Raw genomic sequence first — 20641 nt, 5'->3', positions numbered from 1 at the left:
CATTTTTTAGGTCTGTGGCCCATTTTAAGTTAATTTTTGTATGTGGTCTGAGGTGTGAAGCAAAGTTCTTTTTTGTTTTTTTCTCACATGTAGATATGCCACTGTTCCAGTACCATTCGTCAGAAAGACTCTCCTTTCCCCACTGCACTGCCTTTGTGCCTCTGTCAGAATCATTTGTCCCTGAGTATGTCGGTTTGTCTCTGGACTGTCTCTTCTCCATCCATCTCTTGGGACAACAAAACCACCCTGTTTTGCTTACTGTAAATAATTCTTAAAAACAGGTAGTATTAGTCTTCCAGATTTTTTCTTTTTCAGAGTTATTTTGGCTATTCTAGGTCCTTTTCATTTCCATGCAAATTAGAATGAGCCAGTCAATTTCTGTAGAATGCTGAGATTTTTATTGGGATTTCATTGACTCTGTAGATCAGCTGGAGAAGATTGACATCTTGGCTAGATGTTTGTGACATGGTGTATGTCTCCACTTGTTCAGATCTTCTTTAATCTCTCTTGACTGTATTTTTCAGTTTTCAGCCTACTGGCTTTTCACATCTTTTGTCCAATTTATCCTTAAGTATCTCATATTTTTTGGTGCTATTGTAAGTCATTTTTAAAAATTCAATCTGCAACTGTTTGTTACTAGTAGATAGAAATATAATTAATTTTTATAAATTGATATCATACCCTGAAAACTTGTTAAGCTCACTTATTAAATGAAAATAGTTTTAGAAACTATTAGATAGTATTTAGAAACTATTTTGTAGATTCTGTTGCATGTTCTATATAGGCTATCGTGTTATCTATGAATAAATTCAGTTTTATTTCCTATCCAATTTGGTGCCTTTTATTCCTTTATCTTGCCTGGTTGCGCTGATTAGATCCTTCCTTACAAAGGTGAACAGATGTGGTGAGAGCAAATATCTGACTGATCTTAGGGGGGAAAACATTGTCTTTCACCATTATGTATAATGTTAGTTGTAGTTCTGCGTATATGACCTTTATCGGTTGACAGGTACCCTTCTGTTAGGATTTGCTGAGAGTTTTAAAGAGAAATGGTTGAAGAGGAGTTTGTGATACTTTTTTCTTCATCTATGGCAATGACCAAATATTTTTTTTCTTTTTTAGTGTGTTAAGATGAATTACATTGATTTTTTTTTTTTTTTTTTTTAATGTTTAACCAACCTTAAATTCCTGGGGTAAGCCTCACTGGGTCAGGATGTAATACACTTCTGATATATATTTGGATTAGACTGGCCATAATTTTGCTTAGAATTTGTACACTTGTGTTCATGAGGAATATTGCTCTGTAGCTGTATTTTTGATGTTTTCCCTCCTATTAAATTTTTGGGAAGAGTTTATTTCTTCCTTAAATGAAGAATGAAGCCATCTGAGCCTAGAGTATTGATTGTGGGAAAGTTGTCAGCTACAGTTTGTTTTTTTATATAGGGCTACTCAGGTTTATTTCTTCTTGAGAAAGCTTTGGTTACTTATGTACTTTGTCCATTTCATCTAAATTTTCAGTTATTGCATAGAATTGCTCATAATACTCTGTTTATACTTCTAATATCTGTAGAATCTGTAGTCATGTCACATCACTCATTCCTGTTATTGGTAATTTATGTCTTTTCTCCCCTCCTCCCCCTAGTCAATCTGGGTAGAGGTTTGTCGATTATATTCATATCAGAGAACCAGTATTTGGATCATAAGTCAGATCCTATGGTCTCTACCTTTAATTTAAATGTTTAGAACATAAATGTTTACTGTGGTAATTGATATGTTTAGGTTTGAGTCTCTCACCTTGCTATTTGTTTTAGAATAGCTTTAGACTTACAGAAAAATTGAGAAGATTGAGTACAGAGAGTTCCCATAGACGCAGCATTCATTTTCTCCTGTTAACATTTTACATTCGTATGATATATTTGCCACAGTTACTGAACCAATGTTGGTACATTTTACCTAATGTTCTTTTTCTGTCCCAGGACACCATGTTACATTTAGTTGATATGTGTTCTTAAGGCTCCTCTTGGCTGTAACAGTTTCTCAGATTTTACTTGTTTTTGATAACCTTGATAGTTTTGAGCAGTACTGGTCATTTATTTTGTATGGTACTGGAATTCATTTGATGTTTTTCTCATCATGATGGATTTGAGGGAAGGAATACCACAGAGGTCAAGAGCAGTTTTCATCCCATCATTTTAAGGGTACATACTATCAGCATGATTTATTACGGTTGATGTTGACCTTGACCAGTTGGCTGAAGTAGGTTTGTTATTAGCTTTCTCAACTGTGAAGTTACTCTCTTTTTCCTACCTCTTTCCATGTGGTGCTCTTTGGAAGGAAGTCACTGACTGTACCCAACCTACACTTAAGGAATGTCCCCTTCATGAGGGCAGAGAATCTCCATAAATAACTTGGAACTCTTATGCATAGGGATTTGTCTCTTCCCTCTCATTTATTTATTTGTTCAGCCATTGACTTGTATCAGTGTGGACTCATGGGTGTTATTGTATCCATGTGTAAAAATCATCACTTCTTTATTTGATTGCTCCGATGCTCTACCTTTGGCCATTGGAAGCTCTTCTAGTTGGCTCCTCCATCTGACCTATCCCATCAGTGAAGGGTTTGTTGTTTTGTTCTCATTCTGGCTGCTCTGGTCCTAGAATCAGCCATTTCTCCAAGGAACCTTGGTTCCTTGTACTGGAAAATGGTATTTTATAAGAAAGCAAGCTTCCATACTTAGCCATGCAGTTAGCATTTCTGGTATTCTTTATTCCTACGTGTAAATCCTGATCTCCCTCTCTTGGCCTTAAAGATACTGTGGTGCTCTCTTTTTACCTGCATTATTTCTGATAACTGTATCATCCTTAACTTTGTTCCACTGTTTAAAAGCTTGCTGCTTTTAGGGCTTCCCTGGTGGTGCAGTGGTTGAGAGTCCGCCTGCCAATGCAGGGGACACAGGTTTGTGCCCCGGTCCAGGAAGATCCCACATGCCGCGGAGCGGCTGGGCCCGTGAGCCATGGTCGCTGAGCCGGCGCGTCTGGAGCCTGTGCTCCGCAACGGGAGAGGCCACAACAGTGAGAGGCCCGCGTACTGGAAAAAAAAAAATTCTTGCTGCTTTTAAGATTTTTCTCATTATAGTAGTTTTGAGTATTTTGATTATGATGTATCTTAGTCTTAAAGGTAATCTTGTTTCTTGTGGTTGGGCTTTGTTGAGCTTCTTGATCTGTGATTTATAAATGTTTTCATCAAACTTGGAATATCTTGGCTGTAATATCTTCAAATGCTCCTCCCCCACCTTGCCATTTCTTCTCCTACATGATCTCTAGTTATACCTATATTAAGTCCCTCGAAGTGATCCTCTGTCCTTTTTAAAAAAAATCTTATTTCTCTGTTTCATTTTGGAAAGTTTCTCATATCTTCAAGTTCACTAGTCTTCTATACTATCTGATCAGTTGTTAATTTCACAAACTATATTTTTGATATCAGACATTGTAGTTTTCATCTGTACAAATTCTATTTGGGTCTTTTTTTATATTTTTCATGTTTCTACCTAACCTTTGGAGCATGTGGGGTACAGGTAGGATAACCATTACAATGTCTTTGTCAGTTAATGTTAACATCTGTGTGGGATAGGTTTCTTTACACTCACTGTAATTTTTTGTTGGACTGGATTTGACTTTGTTAGGTACTTAATATTTTTATATTTCTATAGATATTTTGGTTCTTGTTCCAGGATGCCACAAAGTTACTTGGAAACAAATGGATCCTTCCATATCTTGTTTTATGATTTGTTAGGCATGAGTGGAGCAGTGCTCAGTCTGGGGCTCATTATTTCCCACTTCTGAGGCCAGACCCTTCTCTCCTCTTGCCAGTGTGTTTGGGGCTCTGTGAGCGTGAGGTCTTCCAGGCCAGCTGGTGGAGCAGGCACTGTGCAGCAGGATATGTGAGCTCCCTTCTTCCTTTCAAGTGGTTCTTTCCTGGCCTCAGGGAGTCCATCATACCTGTGATGTGCATAGAACACGCATCTGCCTCCGGGGGTTCCCCGCGCCTCTGGGCGCCCTCCCAGTGCACTCTGTCCCACGCCCTGAACTCATTGAGCCTGCTGGCTTCCATCTGCTTCCCGCTTCCTGAGCCCAGGCCCACGACCGTTGTGTGTCTTTATCGCTCAGGAGCCGATGCTCTACATCTGGAAAACTTGCTTCACTTATTGTTTTGTTTTGTTTTTTTAAATAAAAAAAATACTCATTCGGGCTTCCCTGGTGGCGCAGTGGTTGGGAGTCTGCCTGCCGATGCAGGGGATGCGGGTTTGTGCCCCGGTCTGGGAGGATCCCATGTGCCGCGGAGCGGCTGGGCCCGTGGGCCATGGCCGCTGGGCCTGCGCGTCTGGAGCCTGTGGCGGTGAGAGGCCCGCGTACTGCAAAAAAAAAAAAAAAAACTCATTCAAAACCCACCACATGCCAGATTTACTTAGGACACATCAGTGAATATGATCAATGAAAGCCTTTGCCCTACTGTGCTTACATCTTATCGGGCAGAGACAGACTATTCATAATACACATAATAAATAAGTTCATGTTATATAATGTAAGGGTGATAAAACACAGTGGAAAAGACAAAGCATGGTAGGGTAGGTTACAGTTTTTTCTAGCTTTATTTAGGTGTAATTGACACGTAAAAATTAATTATACTTAAGGTATACAGCAACATGATGGTTTGATATCCACCACTTCACATACTTACCCTTTTTTTTTTTTTTTGGTATGCTGAGAACACAAGATCTACTCTCTTAGCATATTTCAAGTATACAATACAGTATTATTAATTATAATCACCACGGTGTACATTAGGTCCCCAGAACTTATTCATCTTATAACTGAAAGTTTGTATCCTTGGATCAACATCTTTCCATTTTCCCACCTCCAGCCCCTGGCAGCCATGGTTCTACCCTCTGGTTCCATGTGTTCAGTTTTTTTAGATTCCACATATAAGTGACATTGTGTAGTTTTTTTGGGTTCTGTCTGACTTATTTCACTTAGCATAATATTCTCCAGATTCATTCATGTTGTTGCAAATGGCAGGATTTCCTTCTTTCTTGTGGAATAATATTCCATTTGTGTGTGTGTGTGTGTGTATGTATGTGTGTGTATACCACATTTTTTTTACCCATTCATCAGTAGACACGTAGGTTATTTCCACGTCTTGGCTATTGTAAATAATAATCGAGTGAACATGGAGGTGCAGACATATCTTTGAGATCCTGACTTCCTTTCCTTTGTATATATGCCCAGTAGTGGGATTGCTGGATCATGTGGTAGTGGGTGCTATTTTTAATTTTATGAGGAACCTCCACACTTTTCCATAGTGTTCCATTGGCTGCACCAATTTACATTCCTACCAATAATACAAAGGGGGTCCCTTTTCTTCACATCCTTGCCAACACTTGTTATTAGTTACCTGTTTTTGATAATAACAATTCTAACAGGTGTGAGGTGATCCTCATTGTGGTTTTTGACTTGCACATCCCTAGTGATGAGAGATATTGAACATCTTCTCACGTGCCACTTGGCCATCTGTATGTCTTCTTTGGAAAAATGTCTATTTAGGTCTTTTACCCATTTTTTAATCAGAGTTTTTTTTGCTACTGAGTTGTGTGAGTTCCTTATGTTTTGGATGTTAACCCTTTATCGGGTACATGATTTGTAAATATTTTCTCCTGTTCAGTAGGTTGCTTTTTCATTTTGTTGATGCTTTCCTTGGCTGTGCAAAAGCTTTTAAATAGAATGTAGTGTCCCACTTGTTTATTTTTGATTTTCTTGCCTGTGCTTTTAGTGTCATATCCAAAAAAATTGTTGCCAAGACCGATGTTTAGGACATTTTTTCCTACATGTTTTTCGGTGGTTTTACGGTTTCAGGTCTTACGTTTAAGTCTTTAATTCATTTTGAGTTGGTTTTTGTATATGATGTAAGATAAGGGTTCCATTTAATTCTTTTGCATGTGGCCATCAGCTTTCCCCACACTTTTTATTAAAGAGACTGTCCTTTTCCCCCTTAAGTATCCTTGGCAGCATTGTTGAAAATCAGTTGATCATAAATATACGGGTTTATTTCTGGGCTCTCAATTCTGTTCCATTGGTCTATATGTCTGTTTTTATGCCAGTACCATACTTTTTTGATTACTATAGCTTTTTTTAAAGTAGTTTGAAATCAGGAAGTATGATGCTTCCACCTTTGTTCTTCGTTCTCAAGATTGCTTTTGCTATTCAGTGTCTTTGTGTTTCCATACAAATTTTAGGATTGTTTGATGTATTTATGTGAAAAATGCCATTGGAATTTTGATAGGAATTGATTGCATTGAATCTGTAGATTGCTTTGGAAATTTTTACATGGAGATTTTCACAGTATTAATTATTCCAATCCAGGAACATGGGGTAGCTTTTCATTTGTCTTTAATTTCTTTCATCAATATCTTAAAGTTTTCAGCTTACAGATCTTTCTCCTCCTTGGTTGGATTTATTCCTAGGTATTTAATTCTTTTGGATTCAATGGTGAATGGGATTGTTTTCTTAATTTCTTTTTCGGGTAGTTTGTTGTTAGTGTATAGAAGTACAGTTGGTGGTATGTCACAAGTCATGTAGGCTTTCTTCCTTGTCCTGCATCCTTTTTTCTCTTTGTTCCTGTAACTGGCTAATTTCACGTGACCTGTCTTCGAGCTTGCTGATTCTTCCTTCTGCACAATTAGGTCTGCCCGCGCCCTGTGGTTTTCTCCATTGTGTCACATTCTACCTGTTTACTGTTGACTTGTTTGACTATTGATTGCCTCCCAATAAGAGCAGAGACTGCCTCATTGAGGCTGAGTAAGCAGTTCCACAGCAGTGCCCGGCATGCAGGAGATAGCTAAAGGAGAGACAGGACATATCTGTTCAATGTGAATTTAAATGGTGCTCAGGAGAGGCCTTTCTGGATGAAGGAATGAAATGAGATTGTGGTTTCAACGGCCGTTTCTGATTTTGTCTCATTTGCTCCATTGGTTTTGTTTGTTTTGTTTTGTTTTTTGCTGGTGGGGGATGGATTTTGTTAAAGCTCTTTACATAAAACACACACAAGCTCTCTGTCCTTATTTGTCATCAGTGTTCCCACTTTGTCTTTGCTTTTTTGATGGTCTTTAACTTTGACTTTTAAAATACAAGTGTCTCTTGTTAGAAAGTTCTTCATGTATTATTATGCCATGCAAATCTATATAGTAGTGTGCAAAAAAACTTTTAGTTATTTTGATTATTTCCTGTATATTTTATTATATGTTTAGTATCTCGTGTGCTTCTAGGTTACTTGAAAATCCTTTTTGAATTGAGACAAAGCATTAAATAAGCTTATACTTATTTTGTAATAAAAAGCACCTGCTAAACTTTGCTAATAAATCTTACTCCTCAGGGTTTTTTTGCATTGGGTCTTCGCTGTTGCATGCGAGCTTTCTCTGGTTGCGGCGCATGGGGGCTACTCTTCCTTGCAGTGCACAGGCTTCTCATCGTGGTGGCTTCTCTTGTTGTGGAGCACGGGCCCTAGGTGCTTGGACTTCAGTAGTTGTGGCTCGCAGGCTCAGTAGTTGTGGCTCACAGGCTCTAGAGTTGTGGTGCATGGGCTTAGTTGCTCCGCGGCATGTGGGATCTTCCCGGACCAGGGATCGAACCCATGTCCCCTGCATTGGCAGGTGGATTCCTAACCACTGCACCACCAGGGAAGCCCTCAGGTTATTTTTTGAAACTGTGTTTTTGTTTGGGGGAGAGTGTTTTTTTTGTTTTGTTTTTTTGCCTCTGATTGCCTTGTAAAATATCATTTTTCTTATATTCTCTATACATTATGTAGATAAATTACTGTGTATATTGAAAACATTAGAATTGCTATACTGAATCATGTGCTTGGTAAATTTAAGCCGTTTTTCCATTGCTTCTCTGTAGGAGGAAATGAATCTCAACCAGAAAGCCAGGAAGACCCCCGGGAAGTACTTAAAAAAACATTGGAATTCTGCTTGTCTAGGTGAGGATGGTAGTGTTTTTCTAGTATCTGATATCTAAGGTGTTGTGCACTGCTACTATGTACAGATGTCATGCTTTACGCAGAAGGAGTATCTGTTAACATCTGTGTCTGTACGTCCATCTGTAGGAAGTCGAGATCCCCCCTACCCCCATCCCCTGCCCACGGACTTGGACTCTGATGGTGGAGCCATAGGTGGTCAGCCTCACAGGTTTTAGTCCTGGGTCGTGCTGTTGGTCACTCACTTTACTGCTTTTCCGTCCTCTGCTGCAGAGGGCTGTTGAGGCCAGAGTTGGAGTCACAGCCCCTCTGACAAGTGTTCAGCCTGAACTGCAAGCACTCTGGGCACCAGCCTTTCTTGGCCTTATCACATTTTTCTTACTTTTTCATTCTCTTAGCTGTGTTTCCTTACTTTAAGAAGTTGTGTTTCGGGGCTTCCCTGGTGGCGCAGTGGTTCAGAGTCCACCTGCTGATGCAGGCAACACGGGTTCGTGCCCCGGTCCGGGAAGATCCCACATGCCGCAGAGCGACTGGGCCTGTGATCCATGGCCGCTGGGCTTGCGCGTCCGGAGCCTGTGCTCTGCAACGGGAGAGGCCACAACAGTGAGAGGCCCGCGTACCGCAATAAATGAATGAATGAATGAATGAATGAATGAATAAATATCAATGTAAAAAAAAAGAAGTTGTGTTTCTATTTTTTTGTTTGTTTTTGTTATGTTTTTTTTGTTTTGCGGTACTCGGGCCTCTCACTGTTGTGGCCTCTCCCGTTGCGGAGCACAGGCTCCGGACGCGCAGGCTCAGCGGCCATGGCTCACGGGCCCAGCCGCTCTGCGGCAGGTGGGATCCTCCTGGACCGGGGCACGAACCCGTGTACCCTACATCGGCAGGCGGACTCTCAACCACTGTGCCACCAGGGAAGCCCTGTGTTTCTATTTTTAAAAAGCTACTCAAAACACTTTTTAGAACAAAGATGAGCTATAAATACATTTTTTTAAAGATTTACCTGCTCATTAATTTTGATCGTATAAAGTGCAGTACACTTTTACTTTTGCTCTCTCTGCCTCCCCAGATGTCTTTGACAAAATCGACGTAAGGTCAGAGAGATGGCAAATCGCGGCGGCGGGGTGGGGGTTGAACTCAGCTCTCACTCCAGGGCAGTACCGTACCACACTCGTGCCTCTTGTGAAGGTTCCTTTTAAAGAAGTTGTGAATTAAGACAGATTGTCTTCTTTCTCCAGGGAGAACCTTGCTAGTGACATGTACCTTATATCGCAGATGGACAGTGATCAGTACGTGCCAATCACCACGGTAGCTAACCTGGACCACATCAAGAAGCTCAGCACCGACATAGACCTGATTGTCGAAGTGCTGAGATGTAAGTAGACTGCAGCCCAGGCTGCATCGTACGTGGTCTTGACAGCATTTTTCTTGCCAGTGTGATGCTTAGATTCACAGCCATTCGTGCTAAGGTACCCAGGCCTGGCGTCACAGATGGGCCACTGTAGGTTTTCTAGCAGGTGGGCGGTGGTATCTCATTGTAGTTTTAATTTCTGTTTCTTTAGTGCCTGATGACACTGGGCAGTCTTTTCATGTGCTGCCTTTCTGAGCTGTCTGTGCAGATGCCCCACCCCCACCACTTTTTTTTAAATTAGTTTTATTACAGGTGAGATTTAAGGAGTGTGTATTTGTGTGCAATTTGAGATGCACATATCTGTATTTGTCCTTATTGGAGATGTGATTTGCAAATACATTCTCCCAGTCTGTGGCTTCTCTTTTTGTTCTAATGTCTTTTGAAAAGCAGAGTTTTCAGTTTTTTTATATAGTCCAATTTGTTAATTTTTTTCTTTTATGGATCTTGCTTTTGGTATTGTGCCTAAGAAATCTTTGCTTAATTCAGGGTCACAAGGATTTTCTCCTAGAAGTTTTAGTTTTAGGGTTTACATTTTTAGGTCTGTGATCTGTTGTCAGCTGATTTTTGTATGTGGTATGAGCTCTCTACCCCCTTGCATGTGAATGTGCTGCTCTTCCAGCCCGTTTGTTGAAAACACTCTACTTCTCCACTGTACTGCCTTTGTGCCATCGTGAGAATCATGTATCCCTGTATGTGTGGGTTTCTCTCTGGGCCGTATGTCTGTCCTCAATCTATTTTGTCTGTTTTGATGCCATTGCTGCAGTGTCTGGATGGTACTGGCTTTTAGAGTACATCTTAGAGTAGTTGCAAAATCTCCAGCTTTGTTTTGGCTCTTCCAAATGCTTGGCATTTCCTTGTGAATTTTAGAATCGACATTTTGTTCTTTCAGAAGGTCCTATTGGTATTTTTACTGGGATTACATTAAATCTATAAATCAGTTTGGGGACTGTTGACATTTTAACAGTATTGGGTTTTCTAATTCATGAACATAGGATATCTCTCCATTCATTTAGAAAAATCTTAAAAATTTTTCTCTTGGCAATGTTTTGCAGTTTTCATAGTGCAGGTATTTCATATCTTACCAGATTTATAACTAAGTATTTCATATTTGGGCATAAATATTTTTATTTCAATTTCTAGGTGTTCGGTGCTAGTATGTAGGAATAAAATTTATTTTTGAATATTAATCTTGTATACTTAAACCTTTTGAAACTCACAATCCTAGTTTTTTATGGAAATTGTATCAGATTTTCTACATAGAGCTCAACTTGAATGAAAGTGAATGAAAAGGTTACCTTCTTACACCCAGTCTGGGTGTATGTAATTTCTATTTCTTGTGTTATTGCCCTGGCTTAAGCCTCCAGTGCTGTGTTGAATAGAAGTGGGGAGAGTCAGCATCCTTGCCTTGGCCCATCTTCTAGTAAGAAAGATGCTAGACGTTGGTTTTTTTTGTAGGTGAGGAGGTTTCCCTTCTATTCCTAGTTATCTGAGAATTTTTATCAGGAATGAATGTTGGATTTTGTCAAATGCTTCTGCATCTATGAGATAGTTGTGTGGGGTTTTTTTTTGTTTTTTAGTCCATTAATATGGTGAATTATATTGCTTATTTCTTTTGGTAAACCAACCTTGCATTACTGAGAAAAATCCACTTGTCATTCATTTTGTATTCCCATCTTTATATATTGTTAGATTCAATTTGGCAATATTTGGTAAGAATTTTTATTGTTCATGGGAGATATTGGTCTATAGTTTTCTTGTTTTGTAATGCCTTTGTTTAGTTTGGGTATCAAAGAACTGCTGGCTTCATAGGTTGAATTGGAAAGTACTTTCTTAAGTTCAGAAGAGTTTGTACTACAGAATTGTTATTTTTTTTCTTGACATTTGGTAGGATTCTCCAGAAACCACATGGGCCTTGAGTTTTCTTTTCTCTCATGGATCCTACTTCCCAAAAGTTAGCTTTGGTACTAAGGGATGTTTCCATTTCTGATGTTGGTAATATATGTCTTCGTGGTGGTACACAGCTCTGAGCCCTGATTTTGATCCTGGTGTGCTATGACCTGAGTCTGCATGTGATAGAATTTCATAGAGTGACACCAAAAAACAAAACCTAACAAAAGGAGATAAGGCAAAAGCTGGTGAAACCTGAATTGGGCCTGTCCCCGTGCTGGCAGCATTGACCCTTGTTTCAATGGTGGATTGTGGTCATGTAAGATCCATCGTTAGGGAAGGCTGAGTGAAGGGTGCTTGACAACTTCTGTGAGTTCAAAATTAAGTCGTAAGGAGACAGGAAAGTGTCTTGTTTTGGGGACTTGTAGAAAGAGAAAGTCTCTAGCCCTGCATTGTGACCGACTTGGAGTTGTTTGAGCTATGGAGAACCTGTGTCATAGCGTTACCTCTGTTACAGCTCCCACAGGGCTCCCCAGAGCCCCTAATTGTAATGTGCAAGATTGGTCTAAAACCTTTTGATAGCTTGTGTTAAGCTATCAAGACTTTTGATAGTTTTCCCGTTGTATACGGCTTTCTTTAACGCGTCTGGCGATGTAGTCTAACACGTCCCGCTAGAGTATCTACGTTAGGTCCCGATGTAGTGCAAATGGTTGCTTTGTTTTAATATTTGTGTATCATCCATTTCTCTTCTCTTTACAGCTTTACCTTTAGTCCAAGTGGATGAGAAGGGAGAAAAAGTAAGGCCAAATCAGAATCGTTGCATAGTAATATTACGTGAAATACCTGAATCCACCCCTGTAGAAGTAAGTCATTTCTCCTCTGAAGGAAACTTGGACTTTTTTGGGTGGGTTTTTTGTTTGTTTCTGTGGTTTTTGGAAGATGTATTTTAAAGCAGAAATATGTACAGTAACACTTTTTTCCCAAGATTTTACACACTCTGATAGTTACAGTGTGATTCATTTGTAAGAGTGGTTCTCAAACTTTTTGGTCTCAGGACTCCATTACACATTTCACGCTGAAAAAAGTAGTGAGAGTTTATGGTAACTTCAGTATTTCGAAGTTAGAAAGAGAAAAGGTTTAAATATTTATTCATTTAAAAATAAGAATAGTAAACCAACAAGTTGAGACAGAGAACATATTTTTATGTTAAATCACTTTCCAAAACAAATTTTCACGATGAGAAGGATGCAGTGAACACCAGTGTGGCCTGTGCTTGATTTGAGCCGACGTGCCAGTATCGGTGCATTTCTGGGTTTAATTTGACTGGTTGATTTTTTCATTATAAGTCATATTTTTCTATTTCTTTGTGTGCCTTGCAAATTTTGAATGGATGCCAGCCAGGCATTTTGGATTTTATTTCATTGGGTACAGAGTGTTTTTGTACTCCTTTCTGTACATGTTCTTGAGCTCTGTTACGAGGCTCAGTTAAGTGACTTGGAACTGGTGGAAGCAGACTGGCCTCCCCCTGGGGCAGTGCTTCCTGAGAGCTCCACCTGATGTCCTGAGTTAGGATTGTTTTCCACTCAGGCTGATGGAGATACTCCTCGATCCCAGAGAGCTCTAGGGGAAACCTCTCATCACTTCAGGTTGCTATTTCTGCAGCTTTGGGCTGGGCCTGTGCCCACCCTCCTGGCACCACGGCCTGGAAGCCCCATATGTGAGTCAGGCACTCGAGGACCTGTCTGTACCTGTCCCTCTCAGGGATTGCTGTCCTGCATGGCCCGAGGTCCACTGTCTGAAAAATGCTATTTCATATATTTTGTCTTTTGTTTGTAATTATTTCATATGGGAGGGTAAATGTAGTCCATCTTGGCTGGAAGCAAAAGGCCAGCTAATTTTTAGATTTCTTAAATTACCTTTCTCTGGCTCCAAATTGTGTAGTTATTGGCTACTGGTAAAATAAAATATTTTCCTATTAATTTAGTTTCGGGTCTCTTAGGGATCAGGAAAGCTGTCAGTGGGTTGTGAATTTTATTTCCTGTGACAATGGGATCCTAATTCTGGAAGCCACACTGAACTCCTCAGCCACCTTGAGAGAGGGCCCTGGACTTCGGTGTGCTGGGGTTGTCTTCTAGGCATCTGTCCTTAAGAGTGGGCACCGTGTTTCTTTGGTGAGGACAAACAGTGGCGTAGTTGAGAATTAATTCCTAACCTCTCTGTTTCCTGTAGGAAGTAGAAGCACTATTTAAAGGAGATAACTTACCGAGATTTATAAACTGTGAATTTGCCTATAATGATAATTGGTTTATTACATTTGAAACAGAAGCAGATGCACAACAGGTAAGTTCTTCCTCCCCTTACCCCCCACCCTGTTCTGCCACAAAGGACAGAGTTTACCAGTACTTAGCAGTCAGTACATTGTGGGACTAAACGTGGGCACGGAGATTACGATCACATGTGGTGTTGAGTGTGAACATAAGGTGCAGGGAAATCAGGTTGAAGAAACCTAAAAAGGTGTATGTGTAGACAGTTTTGTAGCGATGTGAAAAGCATAGACGTTATTTTCTAAGGACATGTAAGACAGGCAGCCTAGGAAAACTAGTTCTTTTCTTATCTCTGTACAGATAAAGGTTTTAATATTTGGAAAAGTGTTTGGGAAGTTTGAACCTAATTCTAACTTTCCCTGGGCAGCCTTGTATTACAAGGTGCTTGAAAAGGCATTGAGAAGCTCTGTGAGAGGCATGGAGCTCAGACGTCTCCCTGCCCTTGAAGGAAGCATCATATTCAGGGGAAACTCTAGCCTGCGTAAAGGAATGGCAGTAGAGTGTGAGGCGTTAACACATTTGAGGCTGCTGTGGGTTCAGAAGAGAGAAACAAGAATCTGAAAGATGGGTCTTAACTGGATGGAAGGGAAAGAAGGACTAGGAGGAGCAAGGTGATGGGAGGTGAGAAAAGGCAGGTCTGTGGGGCAGGTGCAAGCCCCCCTTACCTGCGTGGGGAATATGGCCTGAGGCTGAGTCACATGGGTCAGAGCCTTCGGAGTTATGTAGGAGAATTTGGAGCAGAATCAGGAGCTTCACAAATAATGACTTTTGAATATTGCGATCATAATCCTTTCATTTCCTAAACTGTAATTCCAAGTTCATATTGGGGTTATTACTAGGACCTTGGTATCCATTGTTTTCCCAGGTAAGGATTCTTAGCCTATGATCTGTGAGATGCTTTTATGGTTTCTATTAACACTTACAAAATTGTATACAAATACTGTTCATAAGAACTTTTTTCCTTTTTTTCTTTTTTATTGACGTATAGTCAATTTACAGTATTACATTAATGAGAATTTTGGATAGGGGCTCCATAGCTCTTATCAGGATCTTTTAAGGAATCTGTGACCCAAAAAGGTTAAGAATCACTGTGCTAGGTCCTATCCACCATATTTTAACTATATAATTGCTTATTTGAGGTGCTGAATTAATTATAGGTTCATCTTATTTATAAAATTAACACAATGGTGTTATGAATGATTTTGTCTTCAGGCTTACAAATATCTGCGAGAAGAAGTCAAAACTTTTCAAGGAAAACCAATTAAGGTAAGCAAGATCATTGGTTATACTTTATCTGCAAACCAGTGTCCTTAAGTGTTCTAAGAGAAACTTACATGTTTTCAAACAGGCACGGATAAAAGCGAAGGCAATAGCTATAAACACATTTTTGCCAAAGAATGGCTTTAGACCTCTGGACATGAGCCTCTACACACAGCAGCGCTACACCGCATCGTTTTACTTACCTCCAGTCTACAGCCCCCAGCAGCAGTTTCCTCTCTACAGCCTGATCGCCCCCCAGACATGGTCAGCGACACATAGCTATCTTGATCCGCCCTTGGTGAGTCCTGGCTTCACTGGAGCTTCTATGGCAGACAACCCTGTGGCAGACACTGGGTGCTTTAGAGAATAAGATCTTCCTCTAACCGGGGAAACCAGTACGGATGCCGTTTGCCATAGTAAAACAGGCCTTCAGGTTCTCTGGTGGATTTTCAGTTTAATTGAGAGATAAATATGGAACTGTGTAAATTTTTAAAAACCTTTCCAATAATGAGATCCCGATCCTTTGCCTGGTTTGCCTCCCCTCCTGTCTAGCATTTCCTTTCCTAAGCTGTGTAATCCCTAGAAAAACACAAAATGTGATTACGAGTTGTAGGCTAGCCGGGGTCCTTCTGAGCACAGAGAGGAACCCAACGGGACATGGTTTGAAGGAGAAAAGGGTGTTTAATAGGCTTCTAACAATCCAGGACAAGTGGAAGACATATAGACAGGCCTCGTTTTATTGCGCTTTGCAGGTACTCCGTTTTTTTGGTTTTCTTTTTTTTACAAATTGCAGGTTTTGGCAACCCTGCATTGAGCAAGTCTTTTGGTGCCATTTTTCCAACAGTGCTCACTTTGTGCCTCTGTGTCACATTTGGTAATTCTCACAGTATTTCAAACTTTTTCATTATAATTATATTTGTCATGGTAATCTGTCATCAGTGATCTTAGACTCACTGAAGGCTCAGAGGATGATTAGCAGTTTTTAGCAATAAAGTATTTTTTCATTAAGGTGTGTACATTGTTTTTGTAAGGTATAATACTTTTGTACACTTAGACAATAGGATAGTGTAAACATAATTTTCATGCTCACTGGGAAACCAAAAAATTTGTGTGACTTGCTTTATTGTGACATTTGCTTTATTGCTGGAACTGAACCCATGGTATCTCTGAGGTCTGCCTGTACTGTCTTATAAGCTTTATTTCTCACACCAGCCCTACAGCTGGCTGGAGTGATTAATTTTTACAGATTTTGGCCTGTTTAAGGCCTGTGGTTAGACTCGATAGATGTGTAATGGATCCATCACTTTTCTCCAGCTGTGCTGCTCTAGATGTTAGCGTGATTGGCGGGCCATGTCTGGCGATTGCAGGAGTCTGATGGAGCGGGATGTGAGAATCAGGGCTGCTCTGCGGAGGGTGGGCCATGGGGAGAGTTGTGGTCAAAGAGCAGGAACTGAGTAACCCTGAAGGTATGGCTGTGGCCAAGTCTGGGGATAGTCAGGACCACTGATGGTGAGAGGGCAGGCGTGGGGGAGGGAGCATTGGTGCACCTGGGTACCTGGTGCCTGTTTTGCACAGAATGTCAAGATGCGTGTCCAGGAAAGGCACATGTCGGACAGGCGACAGTTGTGTGAATCTCTGAGTATTTCTGAGCTAAAGCAGAGGCTGAAGCAGTGACTGGGAGGGGAGGTTGGTAAGGTCTGTCAGGGCCAGACTGTCCAGGCCTTGAGTGTGTCCTGAGGCATGAGGGCCGGGAGGATGGATGGGGATGAGGGACAGCCCTCAGGAGCCCAGGGCCAGCGTGGGACGAGAGCAGTGAGCACACAAGGTAGCGCTCCGTCTCTGTTGAGTGAATCCTTATGGTAAGAAAACACACTGCTGTTTTGAAATCCTCACCGCGTTCCATGGAAGTGTACCGAGAGCCATGCAGTTAATGTATCGTGAGCAAGGAAATCTTCAAGGGGAATAGCATCCGTCAATTCTTGGTTGAATGATTCCTCCAAAGGAGTCTCACTGCTGTGCTTGTTTTTCTAATCTCGCTTAATCGTATTTGTCCCTGTCCCAAGTGGGGGCCCTCGCTTCCTGGGTGGTAGTCTGGCCGTGCAGCTGGTTCCTTTGATCTGGCTGGGCCACGTGAGGCCCGTTGTAAAACAGACTGCGTCATTTTGAGCAGAAGTGACAAGATGAGGCCTGTTAATTCTCAGCAAGTTGTGTTAAATTACTGCGTTAGCAACCAATTTATTTTTAAACTCTTGAGAAAAATTACTTAAATACCAGGGTTTTATATGTAAAATTACAGGTATGAAATGATTCGTCTCAATTGTTCTTATCATGATTTACAATCTTCAAACTCTGGTTCTGGTGTGATAGATGTATTTCTGAATATATGGTAGTTCCTCAGAAGAGCTTTGGAGATCTTAACACAGTTTTTTGGAGGTTTTTTCTTGTTGCTTTTTAATTTATTTTTGGCTGCGTTGGGTCTTCATTGCTGCACGCGGGCTTTCCCTAGTTGTGGCGAGCAGGGGCTACTCTTCATTGCTGTGTGCAGGCTTCTCATTCTGGTGGCTTCTCTTGTTACTGAGCACAGGCTCTAGGTGCATGGGCTTCAGTAGTTGCGGCTCACGGGCTTAGTTACTCCGCGGCATGTGGGATCTTCCCGGACCAGGGATCAAACCCGTGTCCCCTGCATTGGCAGGCAGATTCTTAAGCACTGTGCCACCAGGGAAATCCCTAACACGGTTTTTTTAAAAATAAATTTATTTATTTACGTATTTATTTATTAATTTTTGGCTGCATTGGGTCTTCGTTGCTGTGCTTGGGCTTTCTCTAGTTGCAGCGAGCGGGAGCTACTCTTCGTTGCAGTGCTCAGGCTTCTCATTGTGGTGGCTTCTCTTGTTGCGGAGCACAGGCTCTAGGCGTGCAAGCTTCAGTAATTGTGCCACGCAGGCTCAGTGGTTGTGGCTTGTGGGCTCTGGAGCACAGACTCAGTAGTTGTGGTACGCAGGCTTAGTTGCTCTGTGGCATGTGAGATCTTCCTGGACCAGGGCTCAAACCTTTGTCCCCTGCATTGGCAGGTGGATTCTTAACGACTGCACCACCAGGGAAGTCCCCTAACACAGTTTTAACTGCATCTTTCTCCCTCAGCATTTCCCTTTTATTGCTTTCATTTTCTTTTTCAAAATTTGGAATGATTTGTTTTGGTCTTAAGCTGTTTTTAATCATCCTATTACAGCTTTTGGTTAGCTCTAGTTAAGAGGAATTGCCGGCTTTTTGTCTTTTCCTTTTCCCCAAACAAGGAGTGGCCTATTTGTATCTCTCAATTTAGTGAAAACGTGAGGTCAGAACTGGATGGCACCAAGGAGTTAAATGCCTTTCAATCCATCAGGGAATGTTGTTTATACAGAAATTGTGTGAAACCACATGTTCAGAATCCAGAAAACAGGAGTGATCGCTCTTTTCATGATTTTTAAAAACTATTTCAACACTAAGTTCGATCTTATTTTTGTTGTGACTAGATTTTTTAGTAGTTGGCTGATATTTAAAATTCTGTACTTAATTTTTTTAATGTTTTAAGATTATGTTTAGGATTGTATCTTTTAAGGGCACTGTGACCCTGTTTAATTTTCTTCTGACATATATGTCAGTATATGTTTATGAAGTATATCGCCATAAATTGTGACTTGGGGCATAATTGTTAATGACCTGAAAATATCGTGATACTCAGCAAGACTTGCATGCAGGTGAGGCTAAAAGGGCATTCTCAAAGGCAGTGATTGTGAAATAGATCCCTAAATGCCCCCAAGATTGAGAGCTTTGATGGATTTTATTAAAGTCATCAGGAATGAAGAGTTGTTGACTTGATGTCGGCACATCGTGGGTGTCAGTCCGGGCACCGGGCTGAGAGTGTGGGATCACGTGCTCAGCCTGTGCTCAGCACCGGGCGAGGCGGGGTGGGGGCAGACGCTTCCCTCCACACGTGTGAGGCGGCTTCCTCGTGGGGCTGTTGTGAGGTCTCGGCCCCAGCCTGGATCAAGAAGTCTTGGCCATTAGCAGTAGTCCTACCCAGTGCTCTTCTCCACGGCGAGCACTCCAAGTATGACATGGAACGTCAGCGACCAGTGTTAACCAGCCTGAAGTCTGTTTGTTTTTAATGAATCTAGGTAACGCCATTTCCAAATACTGGATTTATAAATGGGTTCACGTCTCCAACCTTCAAACCTGCAGCATCTCCTCTGACTTCACTCAGACAATACCCTCCAAGGAGCAGGCAAGTCCCGTGAGGGGTTGAAAGGCTGCTATTTCCCCAGGGTTTGTAACAAGAGGTCACTGCCACATTGTATATTTTCAAAGCAAAGCAAAAGCAAATGTGTTAAACCTCCGTCATTCTCACCATTTGGGTGAGTCACACTAAGTGAAGAGGCTGTTCTGTGCTGGCTAATGGTAGATTTGACCACCAGTAATGTCCACCAGGAGTAAAACGACTCAAGGCGTGGAATTCCATTCTGTGAGCATTAAACCCTGAAATGCGTGTTGCAACGCCTACGTAGAGGGTAGACTCGTGAGACAAAGGCTTCTGGGACAGCTTGCATCTGCATGCGCCTGCTTTTAATTTAGACCTGGGCTACAGCCCAGCAGAACGTCCATACTGCATTTAGATTTGCATTATCAGACATATTATGAACTAACTAACATTTTTAATATTTTTCCTAAAAAGAAAGCACATTTTAGCTTAGCCATTTCTGCATTAGCACGCTTTTTTCATAATGCCATGATCATTTTAGAACTGAGCGTATACAAACATTTTATTTACAGGAATCCTAGTAAATCTCATCTGCGCCATGCCATTCCCAGTGCAGAGAGAGGGCCCGGGCTGTTAGAAAGTCCTTCGATATTTAACTTCACTGCGGACCGATTGATGAACGGTGTGCGGAGCCCACAAACGAGGCAGACGGGTCAGCCTCGAGCTCGGCTACAGAACCCTCCAGTCTACGCCAAGAGAGACGCGGGGCCCGGGCGGGTGGAACAGAGCAGCCTCGAGTCCTCTCCGGGCTTAGGTAGAGGGAGGTGAGTGTTCACAATTTCATTTGGACAGGTACTGTGTACTTAGAAACTATTCGTAGTGTCAGATTCCATTAATTCAGATGTGTTTTATAATCATTATTTTCAAGTCCATCACAGAAAATCAAATGGAAGGCTGTAACCATCCAAGGTTTTATATAATTACTCAGGGGTGTTACTTTTAGAGCAGAGACTTGACCAGTTCCATCTTTGTGGTAACAGGACACTGTTCAGTGGGAACTGAGGGTGGGCCAGGCTGCCTTGGGTCACAGTCATTATGTGTGGAGAACTGAACGGACAGACTGCCCCCGCCCCCCCCCGCCCCCCCCCGCGGCATGTCAGGAAGGACATGCGCTCCAGCACACATCTAGCGTATCTAGCGTGGGCTCAGCCTCCATAAGCTTTTCCTGTTGTAAACCCACTTTGAAACCTGTAAGTAAAGACTACTTTTCTGAGTATTATGTACGGAGGACGTGGTCTGCCTCCAGGAGCTCCTTCTGGCGGGGGGTGTGTGCTCCCGGTGCTGTGGGAGCGGGAGGGACCCCAGGCGGCTCCGTCTTCGCAGTCAGGCCTTGCTGGGCCCATCAGGGGTGGAATTGGTCAAGATTATTTCTAAATTCCTTTTCAACTTACATAATACGGGCCCTTAGGGAGTCTTTGCGTTCAGCTGAAATGACAA

At 41.6% G+C, this 20641-nt stretch overlaps 1 protein-coding gene across 8 annotated transcripts in view; it reads left to right on the top strand.

The window, feature by feature from the left end:
• Positions 1-20641, top strand: part of LARP4B (La ribonucleoprotein 4B) — an 88713-nt gene that overhangs the window by 57288 nt on the left and 10784 nt on the right. For all 8 annotated transcript variants that reach the window (XR_010933155.1, XR_010933153.1, XR_010933154.1 and 5 more), the window contains 8 exons: positions 7950-8028; positions 9264-9400; positions 12083-12186; positions 13553-13663; positions 14860-14913; positions 14996-15205; positions 19065-19171; positions 19717-19968. Coding sequence is in view for 5 of the 8 variants with exons in the window: in XM_067699831.1 (XP_067555932.1) it covers positions 7950-8028; positions 9264-9400; positions 12083-12186; positions 13553-13663; positions 14860-14913; positions 14996-15205; positions 19065-19171; positions 19717-19968 (1054 nt within the window). In the remaining 3 variants the exon portion in view is untranslated. The remainder of the gene's footprint in view (positions 1-7949; positions 8029-9263; positions 9401-12082; positions 12187-13552; positions 13664-14859; positions 14914-14995; positions 15206-19064; positions 19172-19716; positions 19969-20641) is intronic.

This window comes from Pseudorca crassidens, chromosome 1 (assembly GCF_039906515.1).
Source record: "Pseudorca crassidens isolate mPseCra1 chromosome 1, mPseCra1.hap1, whole genome shotgun sequence".
Taxonomy (NCBI): Eukaryota; Metazoa; Chordata; class Mammalia; order Artiodactyla; family Delphinidae; genus Pseudorca; species Pseudorca crassidens.
Note: the sequence above shows the minus strand (reverse complement) of the source record. Positions and strands in the feature narration are given on the sequence as shown.